Source organism: Schistocerca serialis, chromosome 2, assembly GCF_023864345.2.
Source record: "Schistocerca serialis cubense isolate TAMUIC-IGC-003099 chromosome 2, iqSchSeri2.2, whole genome shotgun sequence".
Taxonomy (NCBI): domain Eukaryota; kingdom Metazoa; phylum Arthropoda; class Insecta; order Orthoptera; family Acrididae; genus Schistocerca; species Schistocerca serialis.
The window spans coordinates 388982066-389003182 of NC_064639.1; the positions used below are offsets into that span (position 1 = coordinate 388982066).

Genomic DNA, 21117 nt, shown 5'->3' on the forward strand with positions numbered 1-21117 from the left:
GAATAACTATCAACAACGGAACAAAACCCTCTGAATTTCTCATTTTACCAGAATGAAGTCATACTGTCCTTGGATGGGACCTCTTGCATCACAGACATAAACTGTGGAAGACTGGATTTCATGAGTGGCAAACTGATCCCAACTAGTTCATTAATGAGATGAGTTCTAGTCAACAGTCTGCACACTAAATTCAACTTAGAAGGTGACAACCTGGAGTTTTCCTCTGTGGTGTAAGTGCTACTCCCCACAGTCAGTTTTCTTGCTGTAATCTACTTTAATGACAAGTTTGAAATGATGGATGCAATGATCTATTAATTATTTGACACCTTTTCACATTTATTGACACTCACAATATTATGATGATGATCAGCTTGTATTCAATAGTTTATACAGAAAATTCATTGCAGATTGCCACTTCCACAACACTACGAAGAATTTGACACTTGCAAAATATTTTCATATTTTCAGTATACTTTCACTCTACAGTTCTGACTGTCACATAACGTGAAATTGGGTTTGTTTATATCACCATTGTCCATAACAGATATTCAAGTTATATTAATGACTGACTGTATACTATCAACACAATAGCTTAAAGAGAAATGTTCACTTTTTGTATGGCTGTTCCTAACAACAGAGAGACGTCATAGTTTGATAGAAGAGCCAAGACTACACACTTGAACATGCAGCTGACTGCATAATGTTGACTTCGTGAATGGCTACTGCATAACCACTCAAAAGACAAGTTTCACAAACATTTTTACATACTGACATTGTCAGTGTATCTACCAGGTGATGACTGACATACCAGCTAGCAAGATGCAGGTGTTAACAACAGTTACGCTATTAGGTGCCAACTAACTGAATTATTCTTCTCTGTAATTGTTTATACAAGTGCATGTGAATAACAATTAAAATTTGATATTATGTTTTTATTTATAACATGAAAGAGACCCAAATTAGTGGACATGAAATTATAATGGGCAAAAGAAAAAACCTGTTTAACTATGAGTTGTATAATGGGGAAACTGACAACCGTATAGGAAGTACATCATGAATATTATTATACTCCAATGAGTATTTACAAATCCTGCCAAAGATATAAAATTTTCTAAAACAAATAAATTTCAAACTAAAAAGTTTTATTGGTAGAAATGGGCATTTTCAGAATCAGATAAATCGGGACTACAAAACTACTGTACTGAATTTTTGAAATACAAATAAACACTGGAATATTATGGAAGACAACAACTGTTATTATGAATAACTACTGAAATTTAAGAAAGTGAGATGTTTACAGATATGAGGGGCCTGAGGGCTTTAGACCATAGTACATCATTTCATAAATAACCAGTTATTTGCTCATTTCCACAAGATCTATAGGAATAAAAAAAATCATGAATAATTCCTTAAATAAACAGTACCCAGGTAAATTAATTATTTTATTATTGACAAATAGCCTGTTGACTTCTGTCTTGGGTTCTTTGGCGGACTTTTGTTTGACTTTTTCCCTAACATTTCACCAGCGGGAGTGGCTGGCATTGTCAGAGCTTCACACTCCATTGCTGGTAGTGGTGTGGAGTGCTGAAGATTATATGTGCTTGGCACGCCAACATCCAAGGGCTTTTCTGTGGCCATGAACACTGCAGTTCTCCCCTTCCTACATGTAACACTTGTTTGCTGTAGCACGGGAATCCAGGATCTGTTCATCTTGGGGCTTCTTTCTTGTTGAAACTATTGTCATGTTTGTGTATTTTTAAAGAAATCCTGAACAAGCAGATGGAATAACTCTTCTCTACAGCCAGAAGTACTGTGTTGGCAAATTTTATTATGTGGTCTGTTTTGTACAGGGCGTGCTCTGCCATGGCCAATTTCTCCAGCTGCCCCAACCTGCAATGCCACTTATGTTCAGCGATCCTGGTGTTGATTGATCATCCAGTCATTTCAAAATAAACTTTTTCGCATCTACATGGTATGCAGTATATTCCTAACATTGCAAATGGGTCACTTTTCTCCTTTACTGAACTGTGACATTTTTCATTCTTCTTTATCAGTTTATAAATAATCTTTATGCCATGTTTGTGCAATATATGGGTGATTTTGCCTGTCACTCTGGAAATGTACAGCACAAAGGCTGTACCTGACATTTCTTTTTCTGATGTGTCACTTTGTCAAGGGTTAGATTCTGTGACACTTCTTACATGACTGGTGGAGTATCCATTTCTCCGCAGAACACTTCCCAGACATTGCGTCTCATATCTGAGGTGCCGCAGCTCACATATTCATCTTGCTCACATTACGAGCAATAATACCTTTCCTCTGGCTCAGGCAGTGATTTGACAGTTTGTGGAGGTATTGGCAGGTTGGGGCAGGTGCAGAATTGGCTGTGTTGGAGCACATGATGTGTGGGACCGAGAATATAGTAAAATTTGCTGACATGGAAGATCTTGCTGTAGAGAAGAGCTATCACACCTGCTTGTTCAGGGAGGCTATAAAACTGCACAGAGATGAAAACAGCTTGGACACAAAAGCCTTAACAATTTTGTGCTACGCTTCTATGGAGAGGAGATTTGCAGAGGGTACCAATGCCTTCAACAACAACAACAACAGTATAAGATACTGTGATTTTCGTCCACAAGAAAGTGTGACTGTCATCCTCTGTAACCTTTCTGTTGTGGTGTCAGATTGAAGGGGCCACACCGACTATCTTGAAATGTAAGCACCTAGTCACCACGACAGAATGGAACGAACTTTTGTTTGCGAGCTTATCTGTGCAACAAAGAGATACTTGGCAAAAATACATGAGGAACTTTTGGGTATTTTCTATCAACTAAGTAGCAGCATCATCGGACAATTGGGGCAAGATCAACAGCATCACTTGTAGGAGCGTGCAGAACAAACTCAACCGGTGCGTCGAGCAACAGAAGGAAAAATTTGCAAGATGCGGGAAGCAAATTCACGAAGTTATTTCCAATATGTAACACACAGTCGTCAACTTCAGTGGATAACAACTGGCCAAAGAGGAACAGTCTGTCCTTCAAAAAGGAGGGAAATTCACTATCATCTCAAGAACTAAATTCTCTATCATCTCAGGAACTATACCTGTGGAGGAAATCATTGCTAATAACAAAGTAGTCATTTGTACCCTTCCTTGTGAAAGAGCTAAGGAAATACAAACTGAAACTGTCAGGATGCTGTGAAAAGCAAAACCACCAGCTTCCAACCTGAGTAGAGGAGACTTATAAACTATCAAGAGTCTTAATGCTAACATAGATGTAATGATACTGCCTGCCGATAAGAGAAATGTGATCATCATAATGAAGAATGAAGATTATGACAAGAAGATCCAGGACCTATTAGACCTGACAATGTACTGAAAACTAAACACAGATTCGCATTCGGGAGGACGACGGTTCAATCCCGTCTCCAGCCATCCTGATTTAGGTTTTCCGTGATTTCCCTAAATCATTTCAGGCAAATGCCGGGATGGTTCCTTTGAAAGGGCACGGCCGATTTCCTTCCCAATCCTTCCGTAACCCGAGCTTGCGCTCCGTCTCCAATGACCTCGTTGTCGACGGGACGTTAAACACTAACCTAACCTAACCTAAACACAGATTCTATCCAGCAGATCACATTGAATACAAATCAGTTAATCGAGGCGTCCTTTCTCTCGGCCGACATACAGAAGCCCTGCCACCTCGGCTGTATTAATTACCAAAGATCCATAAGAATAATGTTTCATTAAGACTAGCTGTTAGCACTCCTGGTTCTCTGATGCATGAACTGGTGAAACACTTAGCCTCTCTGCTCTAGTTGCACGTGGGAAGGGCTGACACATACATAAAGGACTCAGGACGTTTCACTGAGAAGCTGAAGAAACTAAAACTTTGATCAAACAACATCCTGGTCAGCTTTGATGTTTTTTCTTTGTTTACCAATGTGCCATTCAATGATTCTCTGGAGCACATCGGTTCCATTTCCCCATAAAACATCACCAAGTTCTTTCGTGCATGTCTCACCATGAGCTACTTCTTGTGGAAAGGCAATTTCTATTAAGAGCTGGAAGGCATCGCTCAGTACAGGCACTAGATTCGGCACCTTGCAAACCTGAGGTGAGGTATAGATATGTCGATGATGCCTTAATTGTGTGGAGGAACAGCTCAATGACTTCCTAATACACCCGAATGGTCTCCATGACAACATAAAATTTACCATGCAGGTGGAAAAGTACCAACAGCTACCCTTTCTTGAAGTGCTGGTCATGAGGGATGGTGAAAACCTGGGACACAGCTTGTATAAAAAACTGATACACATGAAATGATACATCGACAAACTGTCAAATCACCATCCAAGCCAAAAAAGAGGCATGATTAATATGCTCATAACATGAGCAATGCAAATATGTCAACTGCAGCACCTCAGCTGTGAGATGCAATGACTGGAAACCATTTTGAGGAATAAGAGGTACTCCACCAGTTACATAAGAAGTGTCACACAATCAAACACTTGCGACACATCAGAAAATGAAATGTCAGGTATGGCCTTTCTGCCATATGTTCCCAGTGTGACAAATAGCATCACCCATATATTGTGCAAACACAACGTAGACTATATACAAACCGACAAGGAAGATCAAAGAGGGTCTCACATAGGCATAGGAGAAAACGGACCCACTTTCAATGTCAATGTCAGCAATATATTGCATATCAGTGACATGTGAAAAAGTCTGTGTTGGAATGACTGGACAATCAGTCACCGCCAGGATCACTGATCGTAAGTGGCATTGCAGGTGGAGAAATCAGCCATGGCAAAGCAAGTGCTGTGTGAGATTGACCACATAGTAAAATTCACCAACGTGGAAAACAATTCACCAACATGGAAGTTATCGTTGTTGAGAAAAGATATCACATCCACTTGTACAGGAAAGCTATAGAAATGCACAAACATGACAATAGTTTCAACAAGAAAGAAGTCTGTGCTGCAGCAAATGACCACTGCAGGCAATAAGGGGACAAATGCAGTGGTAATGACCATGGAAAAGCTCTTGGAAATTGGCACACAGGACATATCCTCTGTGGCACCAACAATGAAGAGAAGATTTGACAATGCCAGCCACTCATACTGGCAAAACGCCAGAAAAATCATCAAACAAATGTCAGGTGAGACAGGTGACAACAGACAACTTGTCAACAAGTGGCCACGAAATCCTTAACAATTGTTTATTTTATTGTTGTTAGATACCATGAAAATACTCACAGAACTATAAAAATTTGTGAACATTGGCTTGATTAAGAAGTTAGTCATTTCACATATGAGGTGACAGGCTTTGGGGGGGGGGGGGGGGGGGGGGGGCGCAGATGTGAAGACCGCAGTTTCTGTAGTAAAAATCGCGGCAAAGTGGCAGTCGAGAATCGGGCGTGTTTACATCTAAGATGGGTGTGTGTCAGCCATCTTGACAGCAGCAGAATCATCCTAGTTTCAGCACTGACCGACAGATGGTGGTACTTTAAAATGAGTATGGTCAGTTTGACATCGTGACAGGGAAACTCAACAGCCGGCACGCTGGCTCATGGCGGGCTTTCTCCGGGCCGCTTTTAGGACAGAGCTAAAGTGAATGTCTGATGTAGAAATAAATAAAAACAGACCCCAATGTGGCACAAAGGAGCTTATAGGCTCATTTTAAAGCAGAAAATTAGCCAGTTGTGCTCTTATAAACGCGCCTCCACTTGCCTTGGTAGTTTATGAATTACAATAAATTTAATCTATTAATAACTAAATAAGATTATAAATTGGACATATTGGAGACACTTTCACAAAATTTTACGAACAAGGTGTCAAATGAAAGATCTGAATGAGTAGTATTAAGATATCTATGTAGCTTGAATATAATAGAGGGAAACATTCCACGCGGGAAAAATATATCCAAAAACACAGATGATGTGACTTACCGAACGAAAGTGCTGGCAGGTCGATAGACACACAAACAAACACAAACATACACATGAAATTCAAGCTTTCGCAACAAACTGTTGCCTCATCAGGAAAGAGGGAAGGAGAGGGAAAGACGAAAGGATGTGGGGTTTAAGGGAGAGGGTAAGGAGTCAGTGTGTGTGTGTGCGTGCACGAGTGTATACCCCATCTTTCCCCCTAAGGTAAGTCTTTCCGCTCCCGAGATTGGAATGACTCCTTACCCTCTCCCTTAAAACCCACATCCTTTTGTCTTTCCCTCTCCTTCCCTCCTTCCTGATAAGGCAACAGTTTGTTGCGAAAGCTTGAATTTCATGTGTATGTTTGCATTTGTTTGTGTGTCTATCGACCTGCCAGCACTTTCGTTCGGTAAGTCACATCACCTGTGTTTTTGGATATATCTACGTAGCTTTTATTACATGTTTTAAAAATTCAAATGAGGAGCCGGAATGCTGTTTTCATGATTAAAAATGCAGAATTTTGATAAATAAAAAATAGGAACTATAAAGATAGTGGCATTACGGAAAAGTAGACATAAAAAATAGGTAATACAAAAATAATATCAGTTATTTATGCATTGAAAGTATTTTAAATAATGAAAGTTCTATATGAAGAACACACAAACTTTAATATAATGAGAATAAGATCCCGTACCGAAATTCTGATGATGAATCTGAATTCAGTGGAAAATTTCCGTCTGAATAGAAGTGTTACGTGCATTTTACTGTATCTGTATTAAGTGTAAAAGTAAATTTTATGTGCAAACAAACTTGATTTGATTTCAGTGTGTTCAAACCAAGGACTTTTAAGGGTGGCCATTTTCTGTGATAGGGACATTCATTCATTTGAGTTGAAAGGGATAGCATGTGTGACTAGCAAAAGTCCATACATGAATTGGACTTCGAATATTTTCGGATCGACTTCTAACTTTGTTCATCTTGGGGTTTCAGCTATTTTAAAAGAAACATCAAGTGAATAACTGCTGAATGATTGTGATTAATAATTGAGTGGCACTGTTGAACTAACTTGGTAAATATCTGAAGTCAAATCAAGAACTTTTAACAGTACTTCAGTCAAATCTGTCCTGAACAAGTTAAACTCCAGCTAGTTAAAACTGTGTTGTGTTCACTAAAAATTATTTCTGCCTGTTAACATTTGTTTTTTATAAACTTGACATTAATTTAAAATTACTGGGGATAGTCAAGTGGATGTGGTTGGCACCCCTCAGACCTAAAGTAGTCAATTTACTTAATAAGTCCAACCACATTTTACGGAACCCCAAGGGGAGGCATGCTATGTAGGTGCTGGGGTGATAATATCCCCCCCCCCCCCCCCTCATGCGAAAGCAAGTGGGGGCTCGAGCCATCTAGTTTTACTAGATAACTGACTTTGAACTAAAATTTTTGTGATCAACCAGTGTGTTTCTCCCGATCCCGCACATAGAGAGAAACTGTAGCACATCACAAATGGTTTTCTCGACCCAGTGAAGCTCGCAAATGGGTATTTCTCATCCATAGTAGCTCGCACACACAACTATAGTGCATTTACACACAAAACAGAAAAAAAGAAAATTCTGTATTTAAGGAGTATAACTTTAGCAAGTGGAGTTATGCCCACCATGCTATGTCTCAAACTGTGATGCTCTAGTAAAGTAAAAAAAACAGTACTTGGCTTCACAAAAGAAATGTATTTGTCACTTAAGATCATAAGCATCAAAAATGGACAAGGAAAGTTCTGGGTCACAAATTGCCATGAATGGCCACTATTGCTATGTGCATATGGGCATAAGAATTGGTTTAGGAACATCATCTGAGATCTCTCAGTGGTATAAACATTTAACATAACCATTTTCAACTACACACCACATGACACTACTATTCTGCTGCAAATAGGTCCTGGCTTGATCTGGGTGCATTCACGTCGGAGTGGGCGCAAGGCAGACTGCACAGCTTAAAGTGATACAAAATATCAATGATAGGGAATACTGTCCCATCAGTCAGCAGTCAAATAGGCTGTCTCCAACTGAACAACTGATAATTCAGAAGGAATTAATGGAAACAGAGTCCACCCTGATCCAGAAAACAAATAAGACCCAGAAAAGATTTTCAAGCTGCTCAGCACACATGTGATGCAAAAGGTTTGCTTGGAATGAGCTCTTACTTACAGACACTTCGGAAGAGATTTCGGTTGCTAAACACATAAACTAAAAGAATTGCTGCAGAGAGACTCCAAATTTTCTTGGAATTATGATTGAGAAAAATCTTGCTGTATCCGTAAGGAGGTGATGATCGCTCTACAAGTCCTTGAAATTTTTAACTAGAATGCCAGGCTGGCAAGACACACTGATTTTAGTGGTTATGGGATGTGTGCAGTTTCAGTGCAAATCTAGGAAGGTACTGAAATAGTGATCACTTATGCCTCCTGAGTTCTCTCCAAGTCCAACACTAATAAACTGAGAAAGAGGGCCTTGCATTTGTTTGGGCGATCAGTAAGTTCTGACCTCATTTATATGTTAGATCATTCATTGTTATGACTGACCATCTCTCTTTATACTGACAAGCCAGAAGATTAAATTAGGATGACTGGCAAGATGGGTACTGAAGCTTCAGAAAAGCGAAATCATAGCTACATTGTACACTGGGGCTTGAAATGCTGCACACACTGGTACAGTTGGACTGTTGTCTGTATAAAGTCTAATCGAACCACAAAATAGTGGTGCATAGGGGTTCATTTGCATCACGGCTTATACCTCTTATTTTAGTCTCAGAGAAACACGCCCTCTGGATTACGCTGTTCCAGCTTGTGTATCCACTGGTGTGCTGCCAGGTGGAATGGACACATATGGGCAGGGATTGGCAAATGGCTGACATCAGGCAGTCTTGCATTAAAGAAGAAAGGTTATCAGTTCAGGTCTGATTTTGAACAAACAGCAACAGCTTCCACATCACAGCAGTTATCATGAAATTGGTGCCTGATACACACAATGGAGATGCTAGTTATTGGAACAAATGTTAACTATGTTCCACACACTTTTTTCAATACTTTCTTATTTATATAAAAATTAATAAGGAACCTATAAAATTACAATTAAGTGTGTTCACTATACCTCTTGCGCCAGTACTCTCTATTGGTTTTCACAAGCCAATCCGACACATTATGACCTGTCATGTTGATCACTGTATCACCAGTTGAAACCTAAAGAGAAAAATTATGTTACTGTTGTCATTACAGTTATCACACATCATCTGGAATCAAATCACATACTTCATCTTATGATGAGGTAAATATAATGATCTTCTCAAATGAAGAAAGTTCCTTGAAGTAAAAAAACAGTTTTAGTATAAAAAATTAGCATAAAATACACTTTCAAAAATGTTCAGTAATGAGATAAAAAAAAGATGGTAGGCAGAAAAAACAAAAAGCATGAAATAAGGAAGGTTACTAGTTCAGGTCAATAAGACTGACATTGACTACATTATCAAATATATTTGATTTCTACTAAAAATCAGTTTTCATTTATAAATGTTAAATCCATTGCCTTTGATTCCTATCAAATTACTGCTCATCACTTAAAAATGTTTTATCAGAAACATTACTTACTAATACAGGAGATAATCAGCAAACATCTTCCTTCTTTGATGGTACACTTCCTTGTACAGAAAGTCCATTAACTTCAAAATGCTGCCTTCTGACAATTGCTTGTAATTCATGTGCATTAATTCGTTCTTGTATATGTCATCAGGAAATGTGTGTAGTATGTATGGTATGAGCACATGCCCATATTCACTAACATTTCTTCTAGAGACTATAAAGGATTCAAATATTTTGGCTGGAATCTATCAAAATTACATTTACTGTTTTGGTGAGATGATCCAAATTTGTTTTATTTCACTTAGATACTCCAGCTCGGACCATCTGATGGCAAGCTGAGCTCCAAGCACCTGATAGGTTGCTGAACTCCAACCATGTGATGGCAAGCAGAGCTCGAATCATCTGATGGTATGCAGAGCTCAAATCATCAGATAGAAAGTTCAGTTTAAACCGCTGAATTACAATCACCAAGTCATACTCACTTTGTGTCTGCATAGGTTGATTTTGACTCTGGGTTACAATCAAATGAGCATTTAGTTCATCTGCGATGCTTTCTTTATCGCAGACAATGTGAGCCTTATGCACCAGACATACAGCACTATACGCCATTGCACTGGATGGTGGCAGCTTGTTGTAGGCAGGTACAGGTCCATGTGGGTCTTCTTCCTATATACTGAATGGCCTGGTGTACTATCTGCCTTGTATCTTATTAGTATGTAAAGGAAAGGGAGACAACCATTCTCCTCTATTACCAAGTGAAGGCAATGTTTTGATGGATGCTGTTAAGGTGATCCATGAACTCATCCAGTGCCTGTCTTTCATGCTCCCATACCACAAAAGCACTGTCAATATATCAGAAGAAGTAACTGGGCTCCTGGTGAGCACTTTGAAGGGCCATCTCTTCAAAGTATTCCATGTAGAGATTTGCAATCCTTGGTGCCAGGGATCCCATTGCTTCTCCACTCATCCGTTCATAGACTTCCCATTGCACTTGACATAGGTGGTTGTAAGCGCATGCTCAAAGAGTTTAACTATTTGGGCCTTAAAATTTTAAGACAGCAGCATATTAAGCAGACACAGTGCTGTATTTTGGAATGCTGCGAGGAGCACATCAGGCATGTTTTACTGGGACTAACAGAGGAATTTGTGACAGCAGAGCATAGCATCATACTTTCAGAATGTGAAAGTGCTTTTGGAGCAATGTGCTACAGGGACAGTATCATAAAAGAATCCATTGAAATACAGTTTCATGAGAATTCATTCCACACAGATAGAGGATACCAACTAAGTGCAGCATGGAATCTTGTGTTAGTGGCAATACAATGAGATTGCACTCAGCATCATCTAACTTGCACGAAGCAGCCAGAATGCCCACACAGAGGTGCAAATGACATACCTACTACAGACACCACTGCTGCCCCACCACCTCCCCATCCTCTAGTTGGGCAGTACCTGGCTGCCAACAGCCTGATGGGTAGGAGACACCACTAGTGTAAATATTGCAGTGGTCGCACATCTCAACACTTTCTCAGAAGATGATGACTATGACACTTCTCTAAATGTCACTGTATTTTAACACTGCTGCCCAGGTGGAACGCCGAGCTTGTTGGTTGTCATGCCCACACAGACAGTGGGGCACAGTAGTTGCAACTTAAGTTTGTGGGTCATATGACTGTTGTCATAGGTAGTCTTGCCTTTGATGGAGTAGAAGATGTCTGACAGGACTGCAGTAGATGGTAATGGAAAGATGTACAGAACAAGTTTTGCATCTAGGGCTATTGCAGGAATGTGAACCATGAGACAAGGGGTTGTGAGCAGGGATGGAGCAGGGACAGACAAGTATGTTGCATAGGTTCAGTGGGCATCGGAAAATTACTATGGGAGGGGTGGAGAGAATATTCCTCATTTCAGGGCATGATAATGAGTAGTCCTGACCCTGGCAGAGAATGTTTTCAGCTGTGAAAAGCTGGGTGGTACTGAGTCACAGGAGGAATGCTCCTTTGTGACTGGACAGTGGGTATGTGGGCAGTGGTAGATGACTGGAGAGGCAAGGCATAAGAATCTGTTTCTGGACAATGTTAGGAGCGTTATTTCAGTCTATGATGGTGTCAGTGATACCACTGGCATATTTTGGGAGGGACTGCTTACCTCTAAAATGTGATGATCATGGGTGTCTAGGCTGTATGGAAGGGACTTCTTGGTATGGAATGACTGGCAGCTGTCGAAGTGGAGATACTGTTGGTGGTTGGTAGGTCTGATGCAGACAGAGGTACTGATGTAGCCATTCTCAAGATGGAGGTCAACATCAAGGAAAGTGGCTTGTTGGATTGAGGAGGACTAGGTGCAGCAAATGGGGGTAAAAGTGTTGAGATTCTGGAGGAATGTGAGTAGAGTGCCCCCACCCTGGGTCCAGAGCACAAAGATGTCATCAGTGAAACTGAACCAGGTGAGGGGATTGGGATTCCCTCAGCATCATACTGTGAATGAAATGTGTTGGGTTTGTCAAGAGTACATAACGTTATTTTCTTGAAAACTAACTACTGTTGGGCTTAGTAATTAATGCAAGGGATTCATTTATATGGGCCAGTGAAGTGTAATTATATTTCATGAGCAAAGTAACTAGCCTCAATGATACGTCCTGAGTGGTCGAGTTTACGGACTACAGAAAGCATGGGATGGACCTAAGGATTTGAAGACGGAATGGAGATCCTGCTGTATTTGTGGAATGGGTTCACTGTTGCAGGGTTCGTAGAGGGACGTATATGACACAGGCATAGTCCCTCCACCAGGGAGGGTGCTTCATAACCACCTTGATGGAGCCTTTATCAGTGGTTAGGACTATAAGTCAAGAACAGTTTTTATGTGGTGGATTGTGGTTCTTTCTGTGGATGTAAGGTTGGTTTCCATGATGAGGGATTTTGGGAATGACTATGAGGCATTATTTGAGATTGAGAAATTTTAGAAAGTTAAGAGTGGGTGATCTGAGGGCAGCTGGAGTGGATCACGGTTGGATGGAGGTGTGAACTGCTTCAGTCAGGGTTCAGTATTGGTTCTGGGTTGGCTCCAATTCATAGAGTTGGTGGCAAAAATGTGTTTCCACTGCAGAATGGGAGAAGGAGAGGACACCTTTAACAAGCCCAACTTGACTGAACAGTCAGTCTCACTATGGCTACAAGTGTGTGCATTTGGATGTCTGTGTACCTGTTCATGTGTGACTTGGGGGAAAGAGCAAGAGCTTGTAAGTTAGTGTAAATACTGTTTACTGTTGTGTGTTTCTATGTGCCATAGATCAGTCAGCTATAGGTGAATGGTTGCCTACCCTTTATTTTACATATTATTTCATAAAGGAGCTGCCAGAGTTGTTTTGAAAGATAGGCGAGTAATATGAGTACATACTGCATCAACTTCACACACATATACATTCAATATCATTTTAACAATATTCTCATATTGATATTCTGCTGCTATATATGTCTCAAAATCAAAATGAAGAAACCTAAGGAAATGCAGAATTGTGATGAAATGATGTTAATAATTTTAGATTTACAATTTAATCATGCCAGTTACACTGAAGAACAGTGTACCTTCTGCAAATGTACTTCACATGAACAGTGTCAGCTTTAAAACCCGACAAAAATATTGCGCAACAGTGAAATTTATAATCAAACAGCACTAAGTTACTTCTTTGATGACACTCTCATTTGTTTCATTCATTTACAATAGGCTTGTGAATCTGAACATAAAAGTGTTCAAAGCAAAGAGATCTCAGACACCAGCTACGGGTTAGAAACGACACACTTGAACATTGTGAACAAAGCATGTTACCAATAACAAATCAGTATTTCACAAATCTGTTACTCCACTGTACAGTACTTTGCACTTGGGCATTAAGTATCTGCAGTGGGGTGGAGCAAGTGTGGTGACAGAAAGAGCATCCAGCCACCCCTTCAAAGTTAACCATGCCAAATTAGTATTTACAAAGCAGACCCCGCAAGTTGGGATACATGCTTGTAAAGAGAGAGTGGTGTGGAGCAAGTGACAACCCAAGCTGTAGTTTCGGAAGACTGTAACTGTGTACTATCAGAACTATGGTCCAAATTGTCACATTGGGTTGATTGCTGAGACCAATATCATGCAAGTGCACTTTCTTTCCCCTATAAAATATAATGTTAAGTTGATGATGTTACCTTGTGAGGCCAATTAAAAATGCAACAAATTTCAGAACAACTGGAGTCTACAAAATACCTTGTGAGTATGGTTAGTCTTATACCAGACAAACAAAGCACATTGTAGAACAATGCAGGAAGGGTCAACATAGGTTTTATCGTCAATGCTGACTTGAAAAATTCACTTTAACGGAGAATGTTCACCAGATCAACTTTGAGGAAACCTCTGTCATTGCTCACACTAAATTCTTCTGGGAAAGCATAATTAAAGAAGCCATTGACATAAAAATCAGTGACAACAGCCTTAATAGAGATGGTGCCTACAACTTAGCAGAGCATGGGCTCCTGCAATCACAAGGCTGACACAGGTGCATTAAATGTGAAGTTACCGTAGTATATGCATGTAAATGTGGATACCATCTGTTATGTTTTTCTACTCCCAAAAATAACCAAATATTTTCGCTGATTTTTGTTTGATTTTCAATACATTTATTGAGTGACATGACACTTACTTGAAAATCTCCAAGTTCTTATTTAGACAAAATTGCACTGGAATTTATTATTCAGGTTCTATTTTAACTGTTCCGATCCCATCTGTGTGTTAATTTTCATCAGGGCACTGTTAATTAAAGTTAGCACAATAGTTCACTATATACAAAATCCATGAGGAAAGTTACCTACTCCATTTGAAAATTAAGCCTTTGCCCTTGCCAGTAAAATACTGTAAATTACCTAAAACTAATCATCTTCTGCAATAATTGAACTTGAAGTTCTGGAGCATTACCATTTTCCATTGCAGATTTTGTTAAAACCACCGTTACATTGCGTACTTTCTACTTTTGTTACCTTAATTACTAACTAAAGATTTATGTATTTAAATTTAAGTTGCAATTTAGTGCTCATTCATATAAATGAAGGGAGTCACAATGCAGAAGAAAAATAGTTTATATGTATTTTTTATAAATTTATAACAAGTAACAATTTCTGGAATCAAAAACAGTAAATTACAACCGAGCATTAGTTTTTAAAATAATAGTTTGCTCTTATGCACCTTTAAAAATAGTCAGATGTCACCCTGAATAGTCATTTCATGGTTTGAAAGTGAACAGTTAATAGCTAGGTTGTAAATGCTCTCACTGTTTGACTTGAACCACAATTATGTGTATTCAGTTCAAATGGTTCAAATGGCTCTGAGCACTATGCGACTTAACTTCTGAGGTCATCAGTCGCCTAGAACTTAGAACTAATTAAACCTAACTAACCTAAGGACATCACAAACATCCATGCCCGAGGCAAGATTCGAACCTGCGACCGTAGCGGTCGCTCGGCTCCAGACTGTAGCGTCCAGAACCGCACGGCCACTACGGCCGGCTGTGTATTCAGTGTGCAAGACTATGCATTTGATTCGCCACAAAACTCAATGACTTTAATGCAAAAAGCTTTTGGTTGATTACAGAACATCTAATTAACGAACACTGTGAATTAAATGTGTTGGGTTTGCCAAGAGTACATAATGTTGTTGTCATTGAAACTAACTATTGTTGAGCTCAGTAATCCATGTGATGGATTCATGTAAATTGGCCAGTGAAGTGTAATTATATTTCATGAGTCGGAAAGGGGCTGTGTCTAGTACCTTCTGCAGCGGAAGCCGAACACGCGCCAGAACAAATGGATGTGGTCAGCCCATAGAGGGCTACGCCTCTGCGGCGGCTATTCCGTGCAGCGGCTCTCACGCAGCGAGGGTGCCACCACTATGCCACGTGCAGACAGCGGCCATTAGCCACTCCCTCCTGTTTCGTATATAGGGACCCGCTCTGCCCTAGTCCAGTCAGTCTGGTACTCGCTCTGGATTTCGTTTCTATCTCGGCCGTACTGCGTTCTGGTCGTTTCTCGTTGTTGACATTTGCCTGGCTCTGGTTCTGAGTGGATTAACTTTTGGTGTTTGGTGTTGTGGTTTCCACAAGTGTCCGTTGTTTATCTTGTTGTGTCGGTCATAGTCGGTCGTGGTTGGTTGTTGTCAGTTGTCGTTGGTCTGTCGTCAGACTCGTCCTTGTGTTTACCCGGTGGTGCGTGCTCCTCCGCCGGCGGCTTCCCTGCTTGGCGGCTGCGATCCGCAGCCCAAGGCGTTCCCGCAGTTGGTTTTGGTTACAACATTGGCGACGAGGTAAACGGAACATAGGAGTATGGAAGAGAAATTAATCACTCTCTCAGAGCAACAGCAGCAGCTCATGCGACAGCAGCAGCAGCAGTTGGAGGTCTTACAGACGTCTGTGCAGTTGCTCTTGGACAGGGTCAATAAGCGGGATTCCCTCCCACCTCTTCTCCCAGGTGCCCCACTTTCAGACACGTTCCCACGTCAACCGTCGTTCCCACCATTCAACGACGCGAAAGAGGATTGGGACACGTACCTGCATCGTCTGAAGCAACATTTCACGGCCTTTCAGGTGTCGGATGACTCTCTGCACAGGTCGTTATTCTTGTCTTGGGCCTCACCAGACACGGTTTTCTTGCTCCGCAAGTTGGCACCGTTGGCCGACCCCGTGGCTCTCTCCTTTCACGAGATCTGTGTGTTGCTAACTAACTATTACTCCCAGTGATACCACGTGGGTGCGTCTCACTTGGAATTCCATCAATACCACAAGCAGCCGGGTCAGTCCCACCGTTCCTGGGTGACGGATTTGCAAGCCCTCAGCCGCAAATGCAACTTCAGGTGCACCAATCAGCAGCGCAAGGTGTCATATGCAGATTCGTTAATTCAGGATGTGTTCGTTCAACTGGCGCCTGATCCAGAGGTCCGCACTGCGGCGTTAAAGTTGGACGACCCCTCGTTGGAAGACATTCTGCGTATTGCCCATTCCTTCAAAATTGCTCAGGCGGCGAACGAACGTCTCATGGCGTGGCCCCAGGTGGCAGCGGTCGAGTCCACTTCCCGATCCACTCCTTCCCGCCGTCGACGGGCACCACCGTCGAGATTCCTCGCTGTCTGACGTTTCTATGGCGTCCGAACCGCTGGTCGCCCATCGACGTCGGCCACGTGACCCCCTCCCATTGTGCTCCCCAGTGCTTCTCAGCCCACACTCGAGCTGACTGACCCCATCGCTGGAAGACCTGTTCGCTCTGTGAGAAAGAGGGCCACCTTCGATCTGTCTGCCGTAGCCGCTCGACCCGCCCCTGAAGGCCAACAGGACGCCATCCATGCTTTACACACAGTTTCCCCTCAGACCGACACATTGGCTCAAAAGTTATTCCTCACCCTACGCATCTTTAATGAGGACGTCCGTTTCCAGGTCGATACGGGGGCCACAGTTTCTTTGGTCAATCTGACGACGTATGCACGTCTCGGGTCCCCTGAATTGTCCCCACCCTCTCGGAGGTTGGTCACCTATGGCGATAGTTCCATCCCTCTCTGTGGGCAGTTTTCTGTTATGGCCATCTACAAAAACGTTCCCTGGCCCCTTACCCTATTTGTGGTGGACCACCCGTCAGCTTCGGACATTTTTGGACTCGATGCGTTTACACGGTTTGGCTTTTCCATTCAAGACGAAGTGCAGTTCGTTTCAACTACGGTTCCATTTCAGGACCTAGACAATCTGTGCGCGTCTTTTTCCTCCCTGTTTTCAGCAGACCTGGGCTGCGCTTCCGATTTCCAGGCACACATAACTTTACTGCTGAATGCACGGCCTCACTTTTGTTGGGCTCGGCCTATTCCAGTAGCTTTGCGTGCGGCCGTCAAGCAGGAACTCGATCGGCTCCAGGCTGCGGGGGTTATCGAGCCAGTACAATCGAGTGCCTGGGCAACGCCCTAGGTGGTCATCAAGAAACCGAATGGATCACTTCGTCTTTGTGGGGATTTTGGGGCTACGGTCAACGCTCAGTCTTTGGTCGAAACTTATCCCATTCCTCGAATGGAAGACCTTCTCGCTAAACTGGCAGGTGGCGAGTACCTTTCTAAGATTGATCTAGCAGAAGCCTATCACCAACTGCCGTTGGATGAGGAATTGCAGGCCATTGTCGTCATCAACACACCTTTCAGTCTCTATACATACAAGCGTCTTTCGTTTGGCATTTCCTCTGCCCCTGTGATTTTCCAACGGTATCTTGAGCAACTTACGCAACCAATACCGGCTTGTGTCAATTATCTCAATGATATCTCAGTCATGGGGCGCACGCACCAGGAACATCTGGGCAACCTCAGTACCTTATTTCACGCCCTGCAGGCTGTGGGTTTACGTTGTCGGCTGGATAAGTGCAGTTTTTTTCAACCGGAAGTGGAGTACTTAGGACATTGGCTCAGCAAAGATAGCATTCGCCCTTCGGACCACAATGTCGCAGCCATCGATGCCCTTCCCCGGCCACAAAACTTATCCGAACTCCAGGTATTTTTGGGGAAAGTCAATTAATACTTAAAGTTCTTACCCCAAGCCGCCCACATCGCGCATCCCCCTAATCGCCTGCTTCGCAAAGGGGTACCTTACACGTGGACTTCTGCCTACGATCAGGCTTTCACCTGCCTGAAGACGATGCTGATATCTGCCCCTTGCCTTACGCCTTTCTCTCTGGATCGTCCCTTGGTGGTGGCGGCCGATGCCTCAGCGTACGGGATTGGGGCAGTCCTGGCACACAGGAATGAGGACGGGTCGGAACAACCTGTGGCATATGCATCCACGACGTTAACCCCAGCGCAAAGGAATTACTCCCAGATCGAAAAGGAGGTTCTTGCCATTATTTTTGCAGCTCAGAAATTTCACATTTACCTGTTTTGGGCGCAGTTCACCCTCCTCACGGATCACAAGCCCTTAGTGTCGCTTTTTGGGCCCCTTTCGCACCTCCCAGAACGGACGGCTCAGCATCTTCAGCGCTGGGCGTTGTTCTTGCATAATTACACTTACACCATCCGCTGTAAGCCCACCAGTCAACACACTAATGCAGATGCCTTGTCACGTCTCCCAGCAGGACCCGATCCGGCGTTTGACCAGCAGGAAGTCCTGTGCTTCCACATCGACTCTGCCCACCGGAAGACCCTCGATGGATTTCCTCTGACGGCTACGCAAATCGCCGCTTCCACATGCAGGGACCCCATTCTGTGGCAAGTCCTCCGCTATGTGACCCATGGTTGGCCTCCCTACCTTACCCGACGTTTGAAAACTGACGTCAGCCCGTGGCATCACGTCTCACACAGACTTTCGGTGATGGAGGACGTCCCCCTGTTGTCCACTGACTCGGACGCCCATCAGGTGGTCATACCTCCAGACTTACGCCACCGCGTCCTGCACTTATTACACCGCGGGCACTTGCGGATGTCTCGCATGAAGGTGTTGGCTCAATGACATGTCTATTGGCCAGAGATCAATCGAGACATTGAGCACCTGGTCCGTGGGTGCACAGTGTGTGCGCGTCATCAGGCTAGTCCTCCACAATCTTTCGCTCCGCGGCCAACACCCAGCCAACCCTGGGACAGGATCCATCTAGATTTTGTGGGCCCCTCCTTAGTCTCCGTGTAGTTCCTCATCATTGATGCCTATTCCAAATACCCATATGTGGTCCGCATGGCGTCCATCACCACTGATGCAACCCTCACCACCTTGGCCCAGGTGTTGGCCATTGAAGGCCTTCCTCAGACGTTGGTCACAGAAAACGGGCCCCAATTCATGGCGTCCTCGATCCAGACCTTCCGGTCCGCTAACGGTATCAAACACATTCGCTCTCCCCCCTTCCATCCTTCATCCAATGTCACGGCGGAACGCCTGGCCCGCACTTTCAAACAGCAGCTGATGAAATCAGTGGAGCCGTTGGCCACCACCTCAGCCCTCACGTTGTTTCTCAGCACCTACCGACCTACGCCGGTGGCCGGTCATAGCCCTGCCGAACTCCTTCACGGGCGACAACCTCGGACCCTCCTCCACCTGCTGACACCATCCTCTTCTGGGGCCCCACTCTCGCCCCTCCCTGCACTACGACCCGGGCATGGCTGTGTGGGCCCGCTCCTATAGCAGCACACCTGCATGGACGCCTGCTACGGTGACGGCGACGAGTGACGACCATACAGACACACAGAGGGCTCGAGCGTCGCCACCATAGCCAACGCTGCCCTCGGGCTCCTGCCTTGATTCCTCCCCCACCGCCTTCCCTGCTTCCTGGTGCAGACACATCCCTTGAGGTGGAGCCCTTCCCTCCAACCTCCATCTCCTCGATGGCTCTGCAGACACCTCTTCCGCCTCGCCAGGGTATAGACACACCCTCTGACCCCCTGCCCTCTGGTGACACCTTAATGGACGCCGCAGACAGTCTGCCCTCCCCTCCCCCAGTGGTCCCTCCGGACGTCTCACAACCCGTGCCCTCATTCCACCCGCCTCGGCATCGTCCGGGGCATTTCCGCCCCTATGCACCAATTTCGGGGGGGTGGGGAATCTAGTACCTTCCGCCGCGGAAGTTGAACATGCGCCAGAACAAATGGACGTGCTCAGCCCATAGAGGGCTCCGCCTCTGCGGCGGCTATTCCGCGCAGCGGCTCTCGCGCAGCAAGGGCGCCACCACTACGCCACGTGCAGACAGCAGCCAATAGCCGCTCCCTCCAGTTTTGTATATAGGGACCCGTTCTGCCCTAGTCCAGTCAGTCTGGTACTCGCTCTGCATTTCATTTCTATCTTGACAGTACTGCGTTCTGGTCGTTTCTTGTTGTTGACATTTGCCTGGCTCTGGTTCCAAGCGGATTTACTGTTGGTGTTTGGTGTTGTGGTTTCCATAAGCCTCCGTTGTTTATCTTGTTGTGTCGGTCATAGTCGGTCGTGGTCGGTTGTTGTCAGTTGTCGTTGGTCTGTCGTCTAACTCGTCCTTGTGTTTACCCGGTGATGCGTGCTTCACCGCCGGCGGCTTCCCCGCCTTGCGGCTCCCCCGCCTGGTGGCTCCGATCCACAGCCCAAGGTGTTCTTGCAGTTGGTTTTGGTTACAACAATGTGCTAAATGTGAACTGTGTCATTTGTTAGATAAATGTCAACTATCTATTTGTTTATAGCATAAAAAGTCCACTACAGTTGCAGGAATTTTCTTAAACTTATTCCACAACTGGTTTTAATGCTTAAAGCTTCATCTTCTACATGATGACCGATCTCAGTGGTTGACATCTTTTTCTTGCCATCCTTCAGCTGCCGTCATCTTACTGCCCAATTTTTGAATACACCCTATGTATACCATCAGTACCCCCTTGTTTTTGCCCCATTTTTATCTTTTTATTGTTGTGCAATGTGTCATATTGACTTTTAGGCATTTGCTAGAATACTTATGTTTATGCATTACTACATTTAGTGTCTTAAAGGTGATTCTCCCATGTATCTAAGTTAGTTTACATTATTTCTTTTCAATGTCTCTACCATTGCACTGATTCTATTTTACTCCA

At 43.5% G+C, this 21117-nt stretch overlaps 1 protein-coding gene across 4 annotated transcripts in view; it reads right to left on the reverse strand.

The window, feature by feature from the left end:
* LOC126457215 (ATP-binding cassette sub-family A member 7-like) overlaps window positions 1-21117 on the reverse strand; it is a 594847-nt gene that overhangs the window by 227648 nt on the left and 346082 nt on the right. For all 4 annotated transcript variants that reach the window (XR_007585450.1, XM_050093334.1, XM_050093335.1 and 1 more), the window contains exon 32: window positions 9074-9162. Coding sequence is in view for 3 of the 4 variants with exons in the window: in XM_050093334.1 (XP_049949291.1) it covers window positions 9074-9162 (89 nt within the window). In the remaining variant the exon portion in view is untranslated. The remainder of the gene's footprint in view (window positions 1-9073; window positions 9163-21117) is intronic.